The 22,242-nt window shown below is 43.0% G+C and overlaps 1 protein-coding gene across 3 annotated transcripts in view; it reads right to left on the bottom strand.

Moving 5' to 3' along the window:
• Positions 1 to 2,146: 2,146 nt before the first annotated feature.
• Positions 2,147 to 22,242, bottom strand: part of LOC115108490 (vesicle-associated membrane protein 4-like) — a 39,733-nt gene continuing 19,637 nt past the window's right edge. For all 3 annotated transcript variants that reach the window (XM_029632884.2, XM_029632882.2, XM_029632883.2), the window contains 4 exons: positions 17,375 to 17,475; positions 8,576 to 8,655; positions 8,454 to 8,505; positions 2,147 to 8,354 (listed from right to left, as the gene is read on the bottom strand). In XM_029632884.2, coding sequence (XP_029488744.1) covers positions 8,329 to 8,354; positions 8,454 to 8,505; positions 8,576 to 8,655; positions 17,375 to 17,475 — 259 coding nt within the window. In that variant the 3' untranslated portion in view covers positions 2,147 to 8,328. The remainder of the gene's footprint in view (positions 8,355 to 8,453; positions 8,506 to 8,575; positions 8,656 to 17,374; positions 17,476 to 22,242) is intronic.

The raw sequence follows: 22,242 nt of genomic DNA, 5'->3' as shown, positions 1-22,242 counted from the left end.
TGCCCCGTCCTTCAGTGTGTGTCTGATTCCCCAGTCCCTCAATAGGCTCATTTGTCCTGTAGTGAAAAGCAGGAGGTTGGCAGAGCAGAGTCTTACCCAACTACTATTTCTCAAATGTTTCTCTCTTTACCGGTATATGACTGCTGCTTTGTCTGGATTATGACATCATCCAGCCCCAACTGGACCAATACACGCTGTCCTGTGTCGTGTCTTTGGCTATGCCGGATTAAGTGATATGACATGCTAATCTATAAAATAATTTATCTGTAATTAATATTACCTGATTGAGCTAATCATGTAAATGTAATTAACTAGATTCGGGCACCACAAAATAATATTTATAGAGCTGTTATCTTCCAAATAAACTTAAAGACCTAGTAATATTTTACATCAATAGCAGTCAATATTAATCGTCATCTTAATTCAGTCTCATCTGAAAGTTGTAAATTCTTGGTTATCTGCACGAACCCTGGCTCACAAGTTGAATCAGCAATGCAAAATTGGGTTTAATGATTTATTTACTAAATACCTAAATCATTATTAAATAACTAAATCACACAGAACTACACATACACATAATTAAATCTTAACTTGATTACAAATTACGTCATAAAGGAACACGTCCCTAGCGGGCGGAACAGATATAACAGCTTGTTACACAAAAGAAAAGGGGCTGGGTTTGAGTGAAAGAGCGGGAAGACTGAGGAACAAAGGGAAGAAGCTGTGCTATCGTAAATACAGTCTCTCATGCATTCTAAATTACCGCCCATTTGGAAAAGGAAAATGCAATAAATATTTACTCTGAGCTGCGCTTCGGTAGGTTAGTGGTAGATGGAAGGCCGTGTTGCCCAACCGAGTCTCTGGTTGTCAATTAGATACGTTGTAGTAACGTCGTTGTGTGGTAGACGGGATACTCTGTCTGTTCCTTCCTAACCCTCGTTTGCATCTGCTGTTGCTAACTCAACGGCTAGGAGGTATCACTTCTGTAGTGAATAAGAGTTCAAAGTTCATACCATTCGCAACCAAAGCTCACCCTGATGTTGGCTTCGTTCTGTAGTTATCTGAACCATTCTGACATAGGACCTTCGTCCTCACGTCCTCGGAACAGGAGGTTATATTGTCGTCAAGGCTTTATATAGGAAGGGAGAGGAGGGCGTGTTTGAAAAGTTTTATAGCCCATGTCCCTTCACAGGGGCGGGCCACTGATTGAGCAGAGCCCTATCTTATGAAAACCCACATTTTAGAAGCTAAAATCACATTTCATCCCATCACAAATAATTTCATATTCAAGCATTTAAATTGAACAACAATTCCATGTGAATCCGATAACTCTGATGTGTAGACTTTCCACTGTAGAGTTTATGTCATCTTATCATTGATGAGAATGTCTCAGATGACAACCGAACTGACATCATATTCATTAAGTACCACCGCATATGTTCAATTGGTCAGATTACCAGAATATAGTTCATTTCCCCCCACGTTCTGATGTTCCCAAAATCTCTATGTTAACCAAGGGTTTGCAAATGTAACATCAGTAGGGTAAAGAGAGGAAAAACTGGGAAAGAGGTATTTATGACTGTCATAAACCTATCCCCCAGGCCAACGTCATGACACCTGCCAAAGTGTGTGTTGGTAACCCATAACAAGGTGTGTGTGTGTTGGTAACCCATAACAAAGGTGTGTGTGTGTTGGTAACCCATAAGAAGAATCGCTCTCTCTGAAGAGGTATAAAGAAGATGAAAGCATGGGGTCACAGAGCTGGAAACTAGAACCAGTAGTCATCTATATGACCGTACGTACAACTTTCCACTGTGTCATTGACTCTACATTTACAAGTGGGTGCCAGGTACAGTAGTAGTGAGATGAGAGGCACAGCAGGAACACTAATATAACAGTCAGTCTGGGCTTTAACTACAGAGAGCTTTGAAAGTCACTAATAAAAAGGGCAGATAATGAGATGAGAGAAATACCAGCAGCACTGTCTCCACACACACACGGCCTCTGACATGCCAGCCCAAAGAGGCAAGATGGCACAGGAACCACCTCTCTGTCCCAATGATCACCTCTCTCTTCCAACCACTCCTCCTCTCCTCCCCACTACTCCGTGTCACATAAACAAGACCAAACCAGTTGTATACAGATATCCTTTAAAATAATTTTATTAGCTCAGAGAAACATTACAGTAGTTCAGTTGGTCAATGCCAGAGTATAGTACACCATTACAGATCAATATTTACACCTCAAATAAATTACATTAAAAAACAAAAGGAATGAAGATGTCGGGGTTATTGTATTGTACAGATATGCAAGACGCTGTGGTGTCATCACACTAGGCAGTGTTACACCCCAGTCTGTGTGTGTTTCACAGCCCATAGAGTCATTGTAACTCATTAACCAGCACTCTTCCAGACACATAACAATACAAACTAATACCATTCAAATTAAAACAAATTATGCCACCCAAGTCCCAACCCCCTCAGAATGTATGGGTCACCCAAATCTCTCCCACACACACACACACAGTGGTACTAGACAGCTTATGACCTCCAGCAGATGCAGTGGAATGAACAGTGTCTGTCCCTTAGCTCCTCAGGGTTAATGGGAATAGCAGCAGACATTCATAAGCTTCATGATGACCTTCCAGCAGAACTCAATATCACAGAAAACATACACAATAGAATTCAACCATCTAGAGATAGACAACTAACCTAGCATTACCAATGGGAAATTAGATCAAGTGGCCAAGCAGTACCACAGGGAAAGGGGATACCTAGTCAGTTGCACAACTCAATGCATTCAACCAAAATGTGTATTCCACATTTATGACCTAGTGTGCCGTACTAGGTCAGTAGGACACACTGTGTCCCAGTTAGGCCTGGTATACCATCTAATGTGTTATTTGGAAATAGCCACGGGATGGTTGGTCAATACTGTCAATACTATTTATTTTAATTAAAAATAAATACATGTGAATATCTGTAGCTACTTTTTAAGTAAATCCCTCAAGTCAACTTGTGCAATACATTAGGAGATAAAGACAAATGTGATCTTCATTTCACCTGTCACATAATATTTTTCATGATGAAGCTTTTCGGTCGTCCCTAGCCACATGGTGACACAATGACGAGAGAACAGAGCCTTGTGAGTCACTCACTGTTGTTCAGCACAACCAGGTGATCTAGTTACAGCATGTCATTTACAACTAAATGTTTGCCAGCGAGATATCTTATAACTATTAAGTTAACGGTCTAAAATGTGGCAAATGCTTTGGTTTGCTAATTTAGTAGCTAGTTAGTGAGCTAAGTGGTTAACTTCTTCCAAAATAAAGCTTTGCTTGGTAACAGCAGAAAATCCCTTCCTGGATCAAGATCCTTGCTAAGATTTGTTTTGTGCGTGCAACAAACTGTGACTAGCATTTTTTAGTTATTTGTACAACTTTAGTATTTAGTTAGCATTCTATATGGGTTTTTACATGTACTTGCATTGCTAACCTTCGGATTACAGAGGCAGAGTTGGGTTTGAAAATAGCGCTCCTTGGGTGGCGGTATTATCGAATATGCTGGTATGGCTTAAGGTTTGTATGAAGGTAGGACAATCTGGATACCGCCCAAGCCTAGTTCAATACTTCACAGTGGCTTCCTCTCACTGGCTAGAACCTATCCTACTAGTGTCGGATCAAGCTGGGTGTAGAAAAGGAAAGAAGGAGACAAGTAAAGGAGGCCACTGTAGAGTATTGAGATACATCCATTACTTCATTTTCAGTTCTGGCTTGAAAGCATTTTAAACGTGTGAGAATGGACGAGGGGGTGGTAGTGGGGGTTACTTTCTTTATCTTCAAATATTTTGGTGTGCTACAAGTCCTGTATGACATGTTTCTAAGCTGTTGATAGACAACCGCAGACAGATTGACTAAAAGTCTGACTAACAATAATATGTCTGACTATAATAATACTACTACATCTGACTATAATAATACTACTACATCTGACTATAATAATACTACTACATCTGACTATAATAATACTACTACATCTGACTATAATAATACTACTACATCCGACTATAATAATACTACTACATCTGACTATAATAATAAATAATTATAATAAGTTGACTATAATAATAAGTTGACTATAATAATAATAATAATAATACGTCTGACTACAGTATATGATACGAAATGTAACCTTACTGGCAAAGGTCACCAATCGGTCGATCGCTGGTCGATCTTCAAGGCATTCCTAAACGATCACCAACATTTCTGTTGAAAAGCCAACGATAAAGGCAAATCACTTGCACTCCTTCTTCCCCCCGTGTTGCGCTGTTGGTGGTAGATGCACTTCATACAGAAGCCTTGTCTTGTTTGTCTGAAAATACAAACTCTGCCTACCTGGTGGACCGGGAGATATGTGGTTAAATAGAGCGTGCCTACTGTGCTGGCCAATCAGATAGCTCAAATCACCGTGCCTACCTACAGCTTTCACGACCCCGCCCACAGCAAAGTTTAATACTAGCCTATGTGAGATTTCATACCTTTTTTTGTGTGTATTTTACCCCCTTTCTTCTCCCCAATTTCGATCTTGTCTCATCGCTGCAACTCCCCAACGGGCTCGGGAGGCGAAGGTCGAGTCATGCGTCTTCCGAAACATGACCCGCCAAACCACGCTTCTTGACACCCGCCCGCTTAACCCGAAAGCCAGCTGCACCAATGTGTCGGAGGAAACACCGTTCACCTGATGACTGAGGTCAGCCTGCAGGCACCCGGCCTGCCACAAGGAGTCCTTAGAGCGCGATGAGCCAAGTAAAGCGCCTCCCAGTCAAACCCTCCCCTAACCAGGACGAAGCTGGGCCAATTGTGCGCCGCCCTATGTGACTCCCAATCACAGCCGGTTGTGATCGAACCCGGATCTGTAGTGACGCCTCTAGCACTGCGATGCGGTGCCTTAGACAGCTGCGTTACTCGAGAGGCCCTAGATTTCATAACTTTTAAAACCATGTCCAGAGAGAGACGGTCAAAGAATACAGCAAAGAACTGCTGTTTTTATGAGTGAGTTCATGTCTAAGTTTTATTCAGCACTGTCAACACTGTTTTAATTCAAAACTATAACAAAACATTAAACACTCTTCTCTCCTCTTCCACTCACACTGCAGCTGCAATGAATGAGTAGCCAAATGTATCGATAGCCCTGCGTTTTATTATTATTAGCAGCTCACAGTGTATATTTTAATATCGAGGAGTATTTAACTTTCTTTGGTCATAGGAACAACAAGAATATGTGCCTGAGGCAGATGCGGTGCAACTTGAGTTTCGCCATCAGTTGAAAGAGTATGTCCCCTCTCTCTGGTCTGAGGAAAGGAGAGAGCAGGAACCGTGAGAGGCAGACCCTCTGCTGCTCTCTCCCTCCCTTGAGACCAATACCGTTTTTTCAAAAGAACTGAAATCTCAGACTTCCCAGTTGTCTTGAACACACTGAAGTCGGAACTCGGAAAAAAACGAGATCCAACTGGGGGAAATCGTTTTGAACGGTAATCCAACTCTGTAACTCCAGCATCTTTCAGTGCTCCGACATTCCGACCTGAAATTCACTGACAACATGATTTGACCTCGATTTTTCCGAGTTCCCAGTTGTCGTGAAAGCACCATGGCCATCAGATGCAGGTACCATACGTCCAGTAAAATAATAAAGCAAATTCTAAAATATATGCTCAACTGTGCCTAGGGCTGTTGCGGTGACCGTATGTCATGAAGGCTGTCAAATTCCACATGACCGTTTAGTCACGGTAATTAGGCTTCTCCAAGTTCTGAAGCTGCTGATGGTCATTAGTAGCCTACCAAACTTGATAACTACCAGGTCCTCAGCACTCTATTGTCCCTCTAATCACTTTAACATCAATGCAAATATATTCAAAGATCTAATCTAACACTTCATGAGAGCCCATGAGCTCATGTTACGCAACATTTCTATAGGCAATGCAATTGCGTGACATGACACGTATTTTTTCCTGCTGCCCCGTTTCAATACAGGTGCATGATAATGGTCCATTCTAAATCAAAACAAATGTCACACATATATTATTTAGTATATGTAAAGACAAGATTAAATCAAGAATAGTCTGATGGGTGACAATATTAGCTTATCACGTGTGAATGATATAGTATCACTTGTAAATGATGCCCAGCATAAGAAACAAATACTTTTTTTTGTTGCGACTTGTTCAATCATATTCGCACACCTCGTGTAGTAGTCTAGCCAATAGGCCTATATGTTTTAATACGGTTTGTATCACAACTAAAGTGGTCAAATAACTTAAAATTAAACATATTAATCACCTTTACAAGGGGTGTAGAGCCTAACTGGCATTTACAAGCAGCGCGTGAGTTTCCAGTTTGGGGAAGATCATTTTCACAATTAAAATGCACCTTTATAGTAAAAGCATTACATGTATATTTGCATTTGCGGTCACTTTTGATAATATTGTTTCCCGCTAATGGAACATTTGCGCTTATTGCCTACTACCATGTGCGCATTGCTGCGGTTATAATGTGGAAAAAAATTGCCTAATAGTTTATTAACATTTTAAGCTATATGTTCTGATCTGTTGCGTCAGCCACATTGCATAAAACAGTTTTTTTTTATGCTAGTGGTTATATTAAATAGGATCTATCGCATCCCACAACTGTCCCAGACTATGCTTGGAATATTCATTTCTCGCTTGGAATATTCATTTCTCGCATAGAATAGGTCGGCTTTTGTACTATGGGGGATAGTACATTGACATATGCTAGTGCTTTTCGTTAGGCTTACTCATCTTGTTGGCTGATGAAAAGAAAATGTGGACAGTTCTTCCAATATCTTCAATATGCACTTCGTAATTGGATAAGGACACGCACAATTGCGTCTCTGGTGTGTCAGAGCCGTGTGAGAGAGACGTTTCGGATTGCGCAGCAGACTCAGGGAGAAGGGCACAATGCAGCACTCCCGGCCGCAAAAGGAATGGGTTTTTATAGGATGCATTACGGCCACAAGGGGGATGCCGCCATGAACTTCTAGGCATTGTCAAATCGCTTGTCAAATTGTGAATGAGAGAGTGTGTTCAGCCTGCGCAAAAAAACAAAGCAGAGATTTAAAGTTGCATCATGCGGCCTTACCATGTATTAAAAATCTAAACATAAAGCCAGCCCAATGTTTGTAGAACAAGTTACATTAATAACTCTAAATTAAGCATATAGGAGTACCTATTTCTTTGTTAACGCTCAACACAGAACAGCCGCATGTGCGCACTCCCTCAAATCATTTGGAGAAAATATGTATAATTTTATTCAGTTTTGTTAAATTGTATTCTTCATACTATAAAATAATATAACACCACGGAATTATAAGCGAATCTTGTCTGCTAAATGAACTAGTGTAGCCAACAGCTATTTGTCAGACACATCAGGAGTATGCTATTCTTTTATTCTGAAATATAATACAATTTCTTCATATCATGCTTCTTTAAATCTGTCTAAAATAATTAATGGATTTATTGTGGAGGTGTAGGCTATATTATATGGATGTATTAGACATTTTAAATGGCTTGTAGGCTGTGTGCAGAAGTCAGGAGATGTTAAATGTCCTTGCAAGTGCTACATCAACTGATCTATTTTGTTATCAAAGCTCAAGTTGTGAAAAATAATTTGGTCTGAGAAGAGCAATATTGGCAGTCCAGGCATATAGCCAATATGCTGTGAGAATGTATTAGACCTGCTGCCAGAACCTCATTCCTACACAACTATTGAGTTAATGTTACATTTTTTAAGTAATGTAAAAAATCTAAGTGGTAGATCTCAGCTTGCTTTTTGACTGTAAAAGAGATCTTGACTCAGAAAAGTTTGGTGACCACCGGACTAGCTGATATGTATCATGTATTAAATGGAGTTCTCCTTAAGTTTGATGAGGGGACTGAGACACAGGCAGCATGTCAAATGACAACCTTTTCCCTAAATAAGGTGTCATTTGCAAAGCAAAACCAACCCTTATGTAACGCCAACGTAATGCTACCTATGTCACCCTTGGCCCGGACTCACAGAGTAGGATGAAGTGGTCTCTAGTAGACACTGACCTTAAGATTGAAAACACAAAACTGACCTAACGGTAAAGGTTAGCATTGGAAGAGGGTGAGCTGATCCTAGATCTGTAGTTAAGAGCAACTTCTACCCAGAGCCACACAGGCTGGCACAGCAGGGGTCTGGGAGGCTGGGTGGTGCCCCCTGGCTGATGTGGAGGACTGTGTGCAGGAGAATGGGAGGAAGATGAGGAGATATTCTTTCTCCTCCTGGCGACACTAGCGATACCGCAATATCACTGGAACTGAGAGAGAGAGTTAAGTGTGTATTCAGTGCTATACGTTGAATCAGTGTGATAATATTCTTGATTAATACAATATGTGTTGTTCAGGCTGACACTCACTGATGATGATAAGTAGCAGAACGACCACCACCAGAGCTATGATGGCCTTCATCTGTAGAAGACAGAAACAAGCATTACACAAAGACATGGATACATACACGGACACACACACGTTGACTCACCTTCATATCTCTCCACCACATCCTCCTGTGCAGCTGCTTGGCTCTGGTGCTAAAGGCTGAAGCGTTGTCTGATAGGCTCTCTGGAAGGTCATATGACCAAAGGGGACACGTGCAGGGAGAGAAGATGGGGACAGACAGGGAAGAGGGGGACAGGGAGACACATAGAAGAAAACAGAAAGGTGTAAACAGCATGTGATAGGAGCTGTCTGTTGTATTCTCTGTTTCTATGATTAAGAACTACCTCACCTCATACTCTGGTATGACAGGGACAACCTCATGTTGCCAAAGCAAAACACACAACTTGTTCCTTCTGCCTCTCCATATTTTTATTTTTAAATTTCACCTTTATTTAACCAGGTAGGCAAGTTGAGAACAAGTTCTCATTTACAATTGCGACCAGGCCAAGATAAAGCAAAGCAGTTCGACACATACAACACAGAGTTACACATGGAGTAAAACAAACATACAGTCAATAATACAGTAGAAAAATAAGTCTATATACAATGTGAGCAAATGAGGTGAGATAAGGGAGGTAAAATTTTTTTTAAAAAAATTAAAAAAAAGACAATATAGCAAGTAAACACTGGAATGGTAGATTTGCAGTGGAAGAATATGCAAAGTAGAGATAGAAATAATGGGGTGCAGAGGAGCAAAATAAATAAATAAATAAATACAGTAGGGGAAGAGGTAGTTGTTTGGGCTAAATTATAGATTGGCTATGTACAGGTGCAGTAATCTGTGAGCTGCTCTGACAGCTGGTGCTTAAAGCTAGTGAGGGAGATAAGTGTTTCCAGTTTCAGAGATTTTTGTAGTTCGTTCCAGTCATTGACAGCAGAGAACTGGAAGGAGAGGCGGCCAAAGGAAGAATTGGTTTTGGGGGTGACCAGAGAGATATACCTGCTGGAGCGCGTGCTACAGGTGGGTGCTGCTATGGTGTAGACAGAAACTAAAACAAGAAGCTCCCGCGCTGAGGTCTGTTCAACGCTGGTCCGACCAATCTGATTCCACACTCCAAGACTGCTTCCATCACGTAGACTGGGATATGTTCCGTATTGCGTCAGACGACAACATTGACGAATACGCTGATTCTGTGTGCGAGTTCATTAGAACGTGCGTTGAAGATGTCGTTCCCATAGCAACGATTAAAACATTCCCAAACCAGAAACCGTGGATTGATGGCAGCATTCGTGTGAAACTGAAAGCGCGAACCACTGCTTTTAATCAGGGCAAGATGACTGGAAACATGACCGAATACAAACAGTGTAACTATTCCCTCCGCAAGGCAATCAAACAAGCTAATAAGCGTCAGTATAGAGACAAAGTAGAATCTCAATTCAACGGCTCAGACACAAGAGGTATGTGGCAGGGTCTACAGTCAATCACGGATTACAAAAAGAAAACCAGCACCGTCACGGACCAGGATGTCTTGCTCCCAGGCAGACTAATTAACTTTTTTGCCCGCTTTGAGGACAATACAGCAAGGCTGCAGGCCTAGACGGCATGCCCAGCCGCGCCCTCAGAGCATGCGCAGACCAGCTGGCTGGTGTGTTTACGGACATATTCAATCAATCCCTATCCCAGTCTGTTGTTCCCACATGCTTCAAGAGGGCCACCATTGTTCCTGTTCCCAAGAAAGCTAAGGTAGCTGAGCTAAACGACTACCGCCCCGTAGCACTCATTTCCGTCATCATGAAGTGCTTTGAGAGACTAGTCAAGGACCATATCACCTCCACCCTACCTGACACCCTAGACCCACTCCAATTTGCTTACCGCCCAAATAGGTCCACAGACGATGCAATCTCAACCACACTGCACACTGCCCTAACCCATCTGGACAAGAGGAATACCTATGTGAGAATGCTGTTCATCGACTACAGCTCGGCATTTAACACCATAGTGCCCTCCAAGCTCGTCATCAAGCTCGAGACCCTGGGTCTCGACCCCGCCCTGTGCAACTGGATACTGGACTTCCTGACGGGCCGCCCCCAGGTGGTGAGGGTAGGCAACAACATCTCCACCCCGCTGATCCTCAACACTGGGGCCCCACAAGGGTGCGTTCTGAGCCCTCTCCTGTACTCCCTGTTCACCCACGACTGCGTGGCCACGCACGCCTCCAGCTCAATCATGAAGTTTGCGGACGACACAACAGTGGTAGGCTTGATTACCAACAACGACGAGACGGCCTACAGGGAGGAGGTGAGGGCCCTTGGAGTGTGGTGTCAGGAAAATAACCTCACACTCAACGTCAACAAAACTAAGGAGATGATTGTGGACTTCAGGAAACAGCAGAGGGAACACCCCCCTATCCACATCGATGGAACAGTAGTGGAGAGGGTAGTAAGTTTTAAGTTCCTCGGCGTACACATCACAGACAAACTGAATTGGTCCACCCACACAGACAGCATCGTGAAGAAGGCGCAGCAGCGCCTCTTCAACCTCAGGAGGCTGAAGAAATTTGGCTTGTCACCAAAAGCACTCACAAACTTCTACAGATGCACAATCGAGAGCATCCTGTCGGGCTGTATCACCGCCTGGTACGGCAACTGCTCCGCCCACAACCGTAAGGCTCTCCAGAGGGTAGTGAGGTCTGCACAACGCATCACCGGGGGCAAACTACCTGCCCTCCAGGACACCTACACCACCCGATGTCACAGGAAGGCCATAAAGATCATCAAGAAAAACAACCACCCGAGCCACTGCCTGTTCACCCCGCTATCATCCAGAAGGCGAGGACAGTACAGGTGCATCAAAGCTGGGACCGAGAGACTGAAAAACAGCTTCTATCTCAAGGCCATCAGACTGTTAAACAGCCACCACTAACATTGAGTGGCTGCTGCCAACACACTGACTCAACTCCAGCCACTTTAATAATGGGAATTGATGGGAAATGATGTAAAATATATCACTAGCCACTTTAAACAATGCTACCTAATATAATGTTTACATACCCTACATTATTCATCTCATATGTATACGTATATACTGTACTCTATATCATCTACTGCATCCTTATGTAATACATGTATCACTAGCCACTTTAACTATGCCACTTTGTTTACATACTCATCTCATATGTACAGTGCCTTGCGAAAGTATTATTTTGAACTTTGCGACCTTTTGCCACATTTCAGGCTTCAAACATAAAGATATAAAACTGTATTTTTTTGTGAAGAATCAACAACAAGAGGGACACAATCATGAAGTGGAACGACATTTATTGGATATTTCAAACTTTTTAAACTTTTTTTCAGAAAATTCAGTCTCTCGATGTGCAAAACTGATAGAGACATACCCCAAGCGACTTACAGCTGTAATCGCAGCAAAAGGTGGCGCTACAAAGTATTAACTTAAGGGGGCTGAATAATTTTGCACGCCCAATTTTTCAGTTTTTGATTTGTTAAAAAAGTTTGAAATATCCAATAAATGTCGTTCCGCTTCATGATTGTGTCCCACTTGTTGTTGATTCTTAACAAAAAAATACAGTTTTATATCTTTATGTTTGAAGCCTGAAATGTGGCAAAAGGTCGCAAAGTTCAAGGGGGCCGAATACTTTCGCAAGGCACTGTATATACTGCACTCAATACCATCTACTGTATCTTGCCTATGCCGCTCTGTACCATCACTCATTCATATATCTTATGTACATATTCTTTATCCCCTTACACTTGTGTCTATAAGGTAGTAGTTTTGGAATTGTTAGCTAGATTACTTGTTGGTTATTACTGCATTGTCGGAACTAGAAGCACAAGCATTTCGCTACACTCGCACTAACATCTGCTAACCATGTGTATGTGACAAATACAATTTGATTTGATTTGATTTAGTGACCAGCGAGCTGAGATAAGGGGGGACTTTACTTAGCAGGGTCTTGTAGATGACCTGTATATATAAACATATATATAAATAAAGTTTGATTTGATCTCTCTGTTTGGAGTCAGACAGTTGTTTGACATTATGTGTGTTGGTAGGGACATGAAAGCTGCTGAACTGAGCATGCAGAGATCTCCTGTTCTCATGGTGAACACCTCTCCTCTCATGTCATCTCCTGTGCTTGTTAACAGAGCTGAACTTGCTCCAGCCAATAACTAGCAGACTACCTACAGACAGGGATAATAAGAACATTGTAATCATGCACCATCTAAAATCTAATTGTATTTGTCACATGCACCAAATACAACAACTTGACAGTCAAATGCTTACTTAACTGCACTGTGAATTATGGGCTTGTAAGATTTTTTTTTAAATACAAAGGAGGTTGAGTCAATGTGCGGGGGTATCGGTTAGTCGAGGTAATATGTACATGTAGGTAGAGATAAAGTGACTATGCATAGATAATAAACAGAGAGAGTAGCAGCAGCGTAAAAATGGGGAGGTCGGGACAATGCAAATAGCCCCGGTAGCCATTTCATTAACTGTTCAAGAATCTTATGGCTTGGGGGTAGAAGCCTTTTTGAGCTAGACTTGACGATCCGGTAACGCTTGCCGTGCGATAGCAGAGAGAACAGTCCATGACTAGGGTGGCTGGAGCCCTTGGCAATGGAATAGAGCTCCTGGATGGCAGGAAGCTTGGCCTCAGTGATGTACTGGGCCGTTAGCACTGCCCGCTGTAGTGCCCTGCGGTCGGAGGCCAAGCAGTTGCCATACCAGGCGAGGATGCAAGCAGTCAGGATTCTCTCGATGGTGCTGCTGTAAAAGAGTTTGCCAAATCTTTTCAGTCTCCTGAGAGGGAATAGGCGTTTTCGTGCCCTCTTCCTAACGGTCTTGGTGTGTTTGGACCATGATAGTGTGTTGGTGATGTGGACACCAAGGAACTTGAAGCTCTCAACCTGCTCCACTGCAGCCCCGTCGATGAGAATGGGGGCGTGCTCAGTCTTCCTTTTTCTGTAGTCCACAATTATCTCCTTTGTTTTGATCACGTTGAGGGAGAGGTTGTCATCCTGGCACCAGACTGCCAGGTATCTGACCACCACCTTATAGCTGTCTCATCGTTGCCAGTGATCAGGCCTACCTCTGTTGTGTTGTCGGCAAACTTAACGATGGTGTTGGAGTCGCACTACGGTGTTGAATGCTGAGCTGTAGTCAATGAATAGCATTCTCACGTAGGTGTTCCTTTTGTCCATGTGGGAAAGGGCAGTGTGGAGTGCAATAGAGATTGTATCATCTGTGGATCTGTTGGGGCAGTATGTAAATTGGAGTGGGTCTAGGGTTTCTGGGATAATGGTGTTGATGTGAACCATGACCAGCTATGGGTTAGTAGTCATTTAGGCAGGTTCTCTTAGTGTTCTTGGTCACAAGGACTATGGTGGTCTGCTTGAAACATGTTGGTTTTACAGACTCGGTCAGGGACAGGTTGAAAATGTCAGTGAAGACACTTGCCAGTTGGTCAGCACATGCTCGGAGTACACGTCCTGGTAATCCGCCTGTCCCTGCGGCCTTGTGAATGCTGACCTGTTTAAAAGGTCTTACTTCAGCTGCGGAGAGCATGATCACAGTCATCCGGAACAGCTGAGGCTCTCATGCATGCTTCAGTGTTACTTGCCTCGAAGCAAGCATAGAAGTTATTTAGCTCGTCTGGTAGGCTCGTGTCACTGGTCAGCTCGCGGCTGTGCTTCCCTTTGTAGTTTGAAAGCCCTGCCACAAGGGCTTCCGCGGTCTAAGGCACTGCTTCTCAGTGCTAGGGGTGTCACTATAGACCTTGGTTCAATTCCAGGCTGTATCACAACCGGCCGTGATCGAGAGTCCCATAGGGCGGTGCACGATTGGCCCAGCGTTGTCCGGGTTAGGGTGTCATTGTTAATGTTAAAGAATTTGTTCTTAACTGACTTGCCTAGTTAAATAAATATATACACACACACATATATATATATATATTTTCCCCCATTAAAAAAAACATAAAATTGATCAGAAATACAGTGTAGACATTGTTAATGTTGTAAAAAGAGGTCAGATGAAGCAGATGCTATGCTACAGGACTGTTTTGCTAGCACAAACTGGAATATGTTCCGGGGTTCCTCCGATGGCATTGAGGAGTACACCACATCAGTCATTGGCTTCATCAACAAGTGCATTGATGACGTTATCGATGTTTACTCTCTCACTTAGTCACGATTCATTCAGGACTATCCGTAATCATGGTAGCATCCACATTAATGTAGAAGTGTTTAGAAACATTTCTGTTCACAATAAAGAGTCTCCAAAATGACACAATACACTATTTACCATTATTTTGTGCCCAAAAGAAATGAATCTGAAACAACCAAAACAAACAGATGCATCCAACAAGTTTGTAGAGTCACAAGCTTGATGTAATCATTGCGTGCTAGGAATACAGGACCAAATACTAAAATGTTGACTACTTTAATACACTTAAGTAAATTTGTCCAAATACTTTTGGTCCCCTAAAATGGGGGGACTATGTACAATAAGTGCTTTAATTTCTAAAACGGTTAACCTGATATGGTTAAAAAAAACTCAATTTAAAGCTGACAGTTTTCTTGTTAAAACTCAGTCATTGTATCATTTCAAATCCAAAGTGCTGGAGTAGAGCAAAACAATAAAATGTGACACTGTCCCAATTAGAGGTCGACCGAAAATGATTTTTCAACGCCGATACCGATTATTGGAGGACCAAAAAAGCCGATTAATCGGCTGATTTAAAAAGAAATATTTGTAATAATGACAATTACAACAACACTGAATGAACACTTATTTTAACTTAATATAATACATCAATAAAATCAATTTAGCCTCAAGTAAATAATGAAACCTTGCAGAGCAAGGGGAACAACTACTAGATGGCTCAGAGCGTGTGACGTTTGAAACACTATTAGCGTGCGCTAACTAGCTAGCCATTTCACTTCGGTTACACCAGCCTCATCTCGGGAGTTGATAGGCTTGAAGTCATAAACAGCGCAATGCTTGACGCACAACGAAGAGCTGCTGGCAAAACGCACAAAAGTGCTGTTTGAATGAATGTTTACGCGCCTGCTTCTGCCTACCACCGCTCTGTCAGATACTTAGATACTTGTATGCTCAGTTAGATTATATACAACGCAGGACACGCTAGATAATATCTAGTAATATCATCAACCATGTGTAGTTAACTAGTGATTATTATTGATTGTTTTTTATAAGATAAATGTAATGCTAGCTAGCAACTTACCTTGCCTTACTGCATTCGCGTAACAGGCAGTCTCCTTGTGGAGTGCAACGAGAGAGAGGCAGGTCGTTATTGCGTTGGACTAGTTAACTGTAAGGCTGAAAGCTTGGATCCCCCGAGCTGACAAGGTGAAAATCTGTCGTTCTGCCCCTGAACAAGGCAGTTAACCCACCGTTCCTAGGCCGTCATTGAAAATAAGAATGTGTTCTTAACTGACTTGCCTAGTTAAATAAAGGTATATAAAAAAATAAAAAAAATAATAAATGTAAAAAAAAATAATAATAAATAAAAATAAATCGGCAAATCTGCGCCCAAAAATACCGATTTCCGACTGTTATGAAAACTTGAAATCGGCCCTAATTAATCGGTCATTCCGATTAATCGGCCGACCTCTAGTCCCAATACACCAAAACTGTTTTAGGGTTCCTTCCTAAACACACACCACTGTGTTCCAAATGTGGATATTGTGCTGGTGGACATGACAGAGACAACATCTGTGTATGTCATGATGGACCTGGAGTACCCAGGACGGCTGGAGAAAGCCCATTTCATCTGTTCATCCCAACAGAGAAAGCAGGAAGGCGTGTGAGCGTGTGTGAGAGAGAGAGAGAGCGAGCGCAAGTGAGAGCTAGCCTGTTAATGCATTCAACCTGTAGAGATCATGAACACATGTAGAGTGTACTGAGCATAGGGATCATGTCTTGTCTCATCGCTGCAACTCCCATACTGACTCGGGGAGTCGAAGGTCGAGAGCCATGCGCCCTCTGAAACACAATCCAACCAAGCCGCACTGCTTATATATACTTCTGTGTATTGATTTTAAGGAAGGCATTGATGTTTATGGTTTGGTACATTTGTACAACGATTGTGCTTTTTTTTTTTTTCGCAAATGCGCTTTTGTTAATTCATCACTCTTTTTAGCGAAGTTGAAGTAGGCTGTGATTCGATGATAAATTAACAGGCACCGCTCTGATTATATGCAATACAGGACAAGCTAGTTAACCTAGTAATATCATCAACCATGTGGAGTTAATTAGTGATTATGTGAAGATTGATTGTTTATTATAAGGTAAATTTAATGCTAGCTAGCAACCTTACCTTGGCTCCTTGCAGCCACAAGGTCCATTTGATGCTGCACTCGCGTAACAGTTGGTCAGCCTGCCACGCAGTCTCCTCGTGGATTGCAATGTAATCGGCAACCAAAAAGGCTGATTACCGATTGTTATGAAAACTTGAAATCGTCCCTAATTAAATTGACCATGCCAATTAATCGGTCGACCTCTAGCTCTGATCCATGATAACCAAAGAAGAGCAGTCAAGAGTGAGAGCTAGCCTTGTCATATCTCCCCCCACATTCCCATTCCGGAGTGAGTGAGTGGAATTCTCAGTGGGAAATTAGCTCCTGTAGAGGATGACTAATGGACCTGTCAGAATCCCAGGTCATCTCCAACAGGAATGTTCTCTTGCTTGTACAAACTTCTGGCAGGGTACACTCATAGGTTCACATATACAGTCTCTTTCCCTTCCTATCTGAACTGTTTATGTAAGACAGGAGTCTACTGTGGTTTTATGTTAGTCTCAGATTCTGTACAAATCATTTTAAAGATATTAACTTGATCTGAATAGGATTTGAGTCTCACCTGACTTGTCCTGCAGGTCCTCAAGTCGCTCTCCCCTGTCGATCACCTTGGAGATGTTCTCCTGCATCACATCGATGACCTCATCAACCTGCGACTGCACTCTGGGGAGAGAAACAAACTTGAATGTCAACACACAGAAATAACAAGTTGTGAACAGTGTTGAAGGTGGAGGAGTTAGCTGGTACAGGTGTTCTTACTGACACATTCACAAAACCACACACACACACAGGGACGTTCAAATAAATGCACACCAGTGGAGGCTGCTGGGGGGAGGATGGCTCATAACTGCCGGAATGGAATCAAACATTGTTACTTTAACTGTATCAAATCAAAATCAAATCTTACTGGTCACATACATATTTAGCAGATGTTATTGCGGGTGTAGCGAAATGCTTGTGTTCCTAGCTCCAACAGTGCAGTAGTATCTAACAATTCACAACAATACACACAAATCTAAAATAAAAATTATGGAATTAATTGAGCAATGTCAGAGTGGCATTGACTAAAATACATTTGAATAGAATACAGTATATACGAGATGAGTAAAGCAGTATGTAAACATTATTTAAAGTGACTAATGTTCCATTATTAAAGTGGCCAGTGATTCCAAGTCTAAGTATATAGGGCAGCAGCCTCTAAGGTGCAGGGTTGCGTAACCTGGTGGAAGCCAGCTAGTGATGGCTGTTTAACAGTCTGATGGCCTTGACATAGAAGCTGTTTTTCAGTCTCTCGGTTCCAGCTTTAATGCACCTGTACTGACCACGCCTTCTGGATGATAGTGGAGTGAACAGGCAGTGGCTCGGGTGGTTGTTGTCCTTGATGATCTTTTTGGCCTTCCTGTGAAATCGGGTGCTGTAAGTGTCCTGGAGAGCAGGTAGTTTGTCCCTGGGGATGCGTTGTGCAGACCGCACCACCATCTGGAGAGCCTTGCGGTTGTGGGCGGTGCAGTTTCCGTACCAGATGGTGATACAGCCCAACAGGATGCTCTCAATTGTGCATCTGTAAAAGTTTGTGAGGGTTTTATGGGCCAAGGCAAATTTCTTCAGCTTCCTGAGGTTGATGAGGTGCTGTTGCACCTTCACAACACTGTGTGTGGGTGGACAATTTCAGATTGTCAGTGATGTGTACGCCGAGGAACTTGAAGCTTTCCACCTCCTCCACTACGGTCCCACCGATGTGCATAGGGGCGTGCTCCCTCTGCTGTTTCCTGAAGTCCACGATCAGCTCCTTTGTTTTGTTGACGTTGAGTGAGATGTTATCTTCCTGGCACCACTCTCCCAGGGCCCTCACCTCCTCCCTGTAGGCTGTCTCGTCATTGTTGGTAAAAAGGCCTACTACTGTTGTCTGCAAACTTGATGATTAAGTTAGAGGTGTGCGTGGCCAAGCAGTCATGGATGAACAGTGAGTACAGGAGGGGGCTAAACACTCCAGCCAGCTGGTCTCCGCATGCTCTGAGGACGCGGCTAGGGATGCCATCTGGGCCGGCAGCCTTGCGAGGGTTAACACACTTAAATTGTCTTACTCACGTCGGCCACGGAGAAGGAGAGCCCACAGTCCTTGGTCGCAGGCCGTGTTGGTGGCACTGTGTTATCCTCAAAGCGGGCGTAGATGGTGTTAAGATTGTCCAGAAGCATGAAGTCGGTGTCCGTAACGTGGCTGGTTTTCTTTTCCCTTTGTAGTCTATGATTGTCTGTAGACCCTGCCACATACGTCTCGTGTCTGAGCCATGGAATGCGACTCCACTTTGTCTCTGTACTGACGTTTTTCATATTTAATTGCCTTACAGAAGGAATACCTACACTGTTCGTATTCGGCCGTCACCTTGCCATTGTTAAATGCAGTGGTTCACGCTTTCAGTTTTGTTCGAATGCTGCCATCTATCCACAGTTTCGTGTTGGGTAGATTTTAATAGTCACAATGGGTACAACATCTCCTATACACATCCTGATGAACTTAGTCACTGTATCCGTGTATTCATCAATGTTATTCTCAGAGGCTACCCGGAAGATATCCCAGTCCACGTGATCAAAATAATCTTGAAGCATGGATTCCGATAGGTCAGACCAGCGTTGAATAGACCTTAGCACGTATACTTCCTGTTTGAATTCTGCCTATATAAAGGGAGCAGCAAAATGGAGTCATGATAAGATTTGCCGAAGGGAGCGCGGGGGAAAGCCTTGTAGGCATTTCAAAAAGTTAGGTTGAGTGGTCCAATGTTTTTCCAGCGCGAGCACTACAGTCAATGTGTTGGTAGAACTTTGGTAGCTTTTTCCTCAAATTTGCTTTGTTAAAATCCCTAGAGTCAAGGGATATATGGTTTACAGTTTGCATAAAGTCCAGTGTAGTTCTTTGAGGGTGTAAGAATATTCAAAGATAAATATGCAACGCAGAGGACTAGAGGTCAAGAGGGAATTAACGATCAATGGAAATAGTTGTTTCTTTGAAGATGAATGGGTCAGGGACACGGGAGGAATTTCAGTCCTGGACTTATAGCTACATGTGGCAAGTTCTCATTGGTCCAAATTGTCTATACATTGATCTTAAAAGGGGTACTTGTTATTTGGCCATTGGCTCAATTTTACTACAAGGAATTCTAATTGATCAACCACAGGCTAGGGTTGGAATATAAACTTCATCCCGTCTCTTTGTTCAGTGGAGAAACATTAAGGACAGAGAAAAATAAACATCTACTTCCCAGCATAACAACTATGATTTGTTCTCTTTGAATAAATGTGGAACTATGGAGAACTAATTTAATAACTTTTATTGTAAATAAGAATAGAATATGTTTCTAGGCCTCCCGAGTCGCGCAGCGGTCTAAGGCACGGCATCGCAGGGGTTGTGGCATCACTACAGTTACTCTAAATCTTTGAATTTTTCTCCCTGATTTGCTTTGGGGTCTGTGTTATTGAAGAATAACATCAACTGCTAACAAGGGCCGTCGTGGTATCGGCGTGAGGGGGAATATACACGGCTGTGACTATAACCAAAGAAAATTGGGAGGTATTCTATTGGGAGGTAATACCATGAAAGATTCACCCCGCCTTTCTTCTTCCTGGATAGTTCTTTATTCCTGTCTGCGCGATGTACTGAGAACCAAGCTGGCTGTATGGACGTGGACAGTATGTCCCGAGAGAGCCACGTTTCCGTGAAACACAGTATGTTACAATCCCTGATGTCGCTCTGGAAGGAGATCCTCGCCCTGTGCTTGTCTACTTTATTATCCAGACACTGAACATTAGCAAGAAATATACTATATAAGCGGTGGATGGGGTGCATGCTTCCTGAGTCGGACTAGAAGTCCACACTGAATGCCTCTTCTCTTCCGGCTGTGTTTTGGAGCAGCCTCTGGAATAAGTTCAATTGCCATGGGGGGGTACAAAGGATTCAATTTGGGAAATTAGTATTCCTGGTCGTAATACCTGCACTCTGATATCCAAAAGTTCTTTCCGGCTGTATGTAATAATACAAAACATTTTCTGGGCTAATAATGTTAGAAATAACACACAAAACAAAAATACTGCAAAGTTGCTTAGGAGCTAGAAGCAGAGCTGCCATATCTGTTGGCGCCACTGACACACACACACACACACACACACACACACACACACACACACACACACACACACACACACACACACACACACACACACAAAATTCTCTGGACCTATACATTTTTTAAACCTTTATTTAACTAGGCAAGTAATTTAAGAACAAATTCTTAACGGCCTACCAAGAGGCAAAAGGCCTCCTGCGGGGATGGGGCTGGGATTAAAAATACAAATGTAGGACAAAACACACATGACGAGACACCACAACACTACATAAAGAGAGACTTAAGACAACAACACAGCATGGTAGCAACACAACAACAACACGGTAGCAGCAAAACATGGTAACAGCATAAACATTGTATAAATATAGTTAGGCATAGACAACAGCACAAAGTGCAAGGTAGAGACAATACATCATGTGAAGCAGCCACAAGTATCAGTAATAGTGTCCATGATGAGTCTTTGAATGTAGAGATGAATGTAAAACTATCGAGTTTGAGTGTTTTTTGCAGCTCGTTCCAGTCGCTAGCTGCAGCAAACTGAAAAGAGGAGCAACCCAGTGATGTGTGACCTTTAACAGAATGTGACTGGCAGAATTGGTGTTGTGGAGGATGAGGGTTGCAGTAGGTATCTCAGATGGGGGGAGTGAGGCCCAAGAGGGTTTTTATAAATAAGCATCAACCAGTGGGTGTTGCGTCAGGTATACTTAGATGACCAGTTTACAGAGGAGTATAGAATGCAGTGATGTGTCCTATAAGGAGCATTGGTGGCAAATCTAATGGCCGAATGGTAAAGAACATCTAGCCGGTCGAGAGCAGCCTTACCTGCCGACCTATAAATTACGTCTCTGTAACTTAGCATGGTCATCTGAATCAGGGTTAGTTTGGCAGCTGGGGTGAAAGAGGAGCAAGGTCTCCCGAGGGGCGCGGTGGTCTAAGGCACTGCGCCACTAGAGATTCTGGGTTCGAGTCCAGGCTCTGTCGCAGCCAGCCACAACCAGGAGACCCAATTGGCCCAGTGTCGTCCGGGTTAGGGGAGGGTTTGGGCGGCAGGGATGTCCTTGTCCCAGCGACTCCTGTTGCAGGCCGGGCGCAGTGCACGCTGACATGGTCGCCAGGTGCACGGTGTTTCCTCTGACACATTGGTGCGGCTGGCTTCCGGGTTAAGTGGGCATTGTGTCAAGAAGCAGTGTGGCTTGGTTGGGTTTCGGAGGATGCACGGCTCTCGACCTTTGCCTCTCGAGTCATTACGGGAGTTGCAGCAATGAGACAAGACTAACTACCAATTGGATACCACAAAATTGGGTAAAAAACA

The sequence above is a fragment of the Oncorhynchus nerka genome, linkage group LG24 (assembly GCF_034236695.1).
Source record: "Oncorhynchus nerka isolate Pitt River linkage group LG24, Oner_Uvic_2.0, whole genome shotgun sequence".
Classification (NCBI taxonomy): domain Eukaryota; kingdom Metazoa; phylum Chordata; class Actinopteri; order Salmoniformes; family Salmonidae; genus Oncorhynchus; species Oncorhynchus nerka.
Note: the sequence above shows the minus strand (reverse complement) of the source record. Positions and strands in the feature narration are given on the sequence as shown.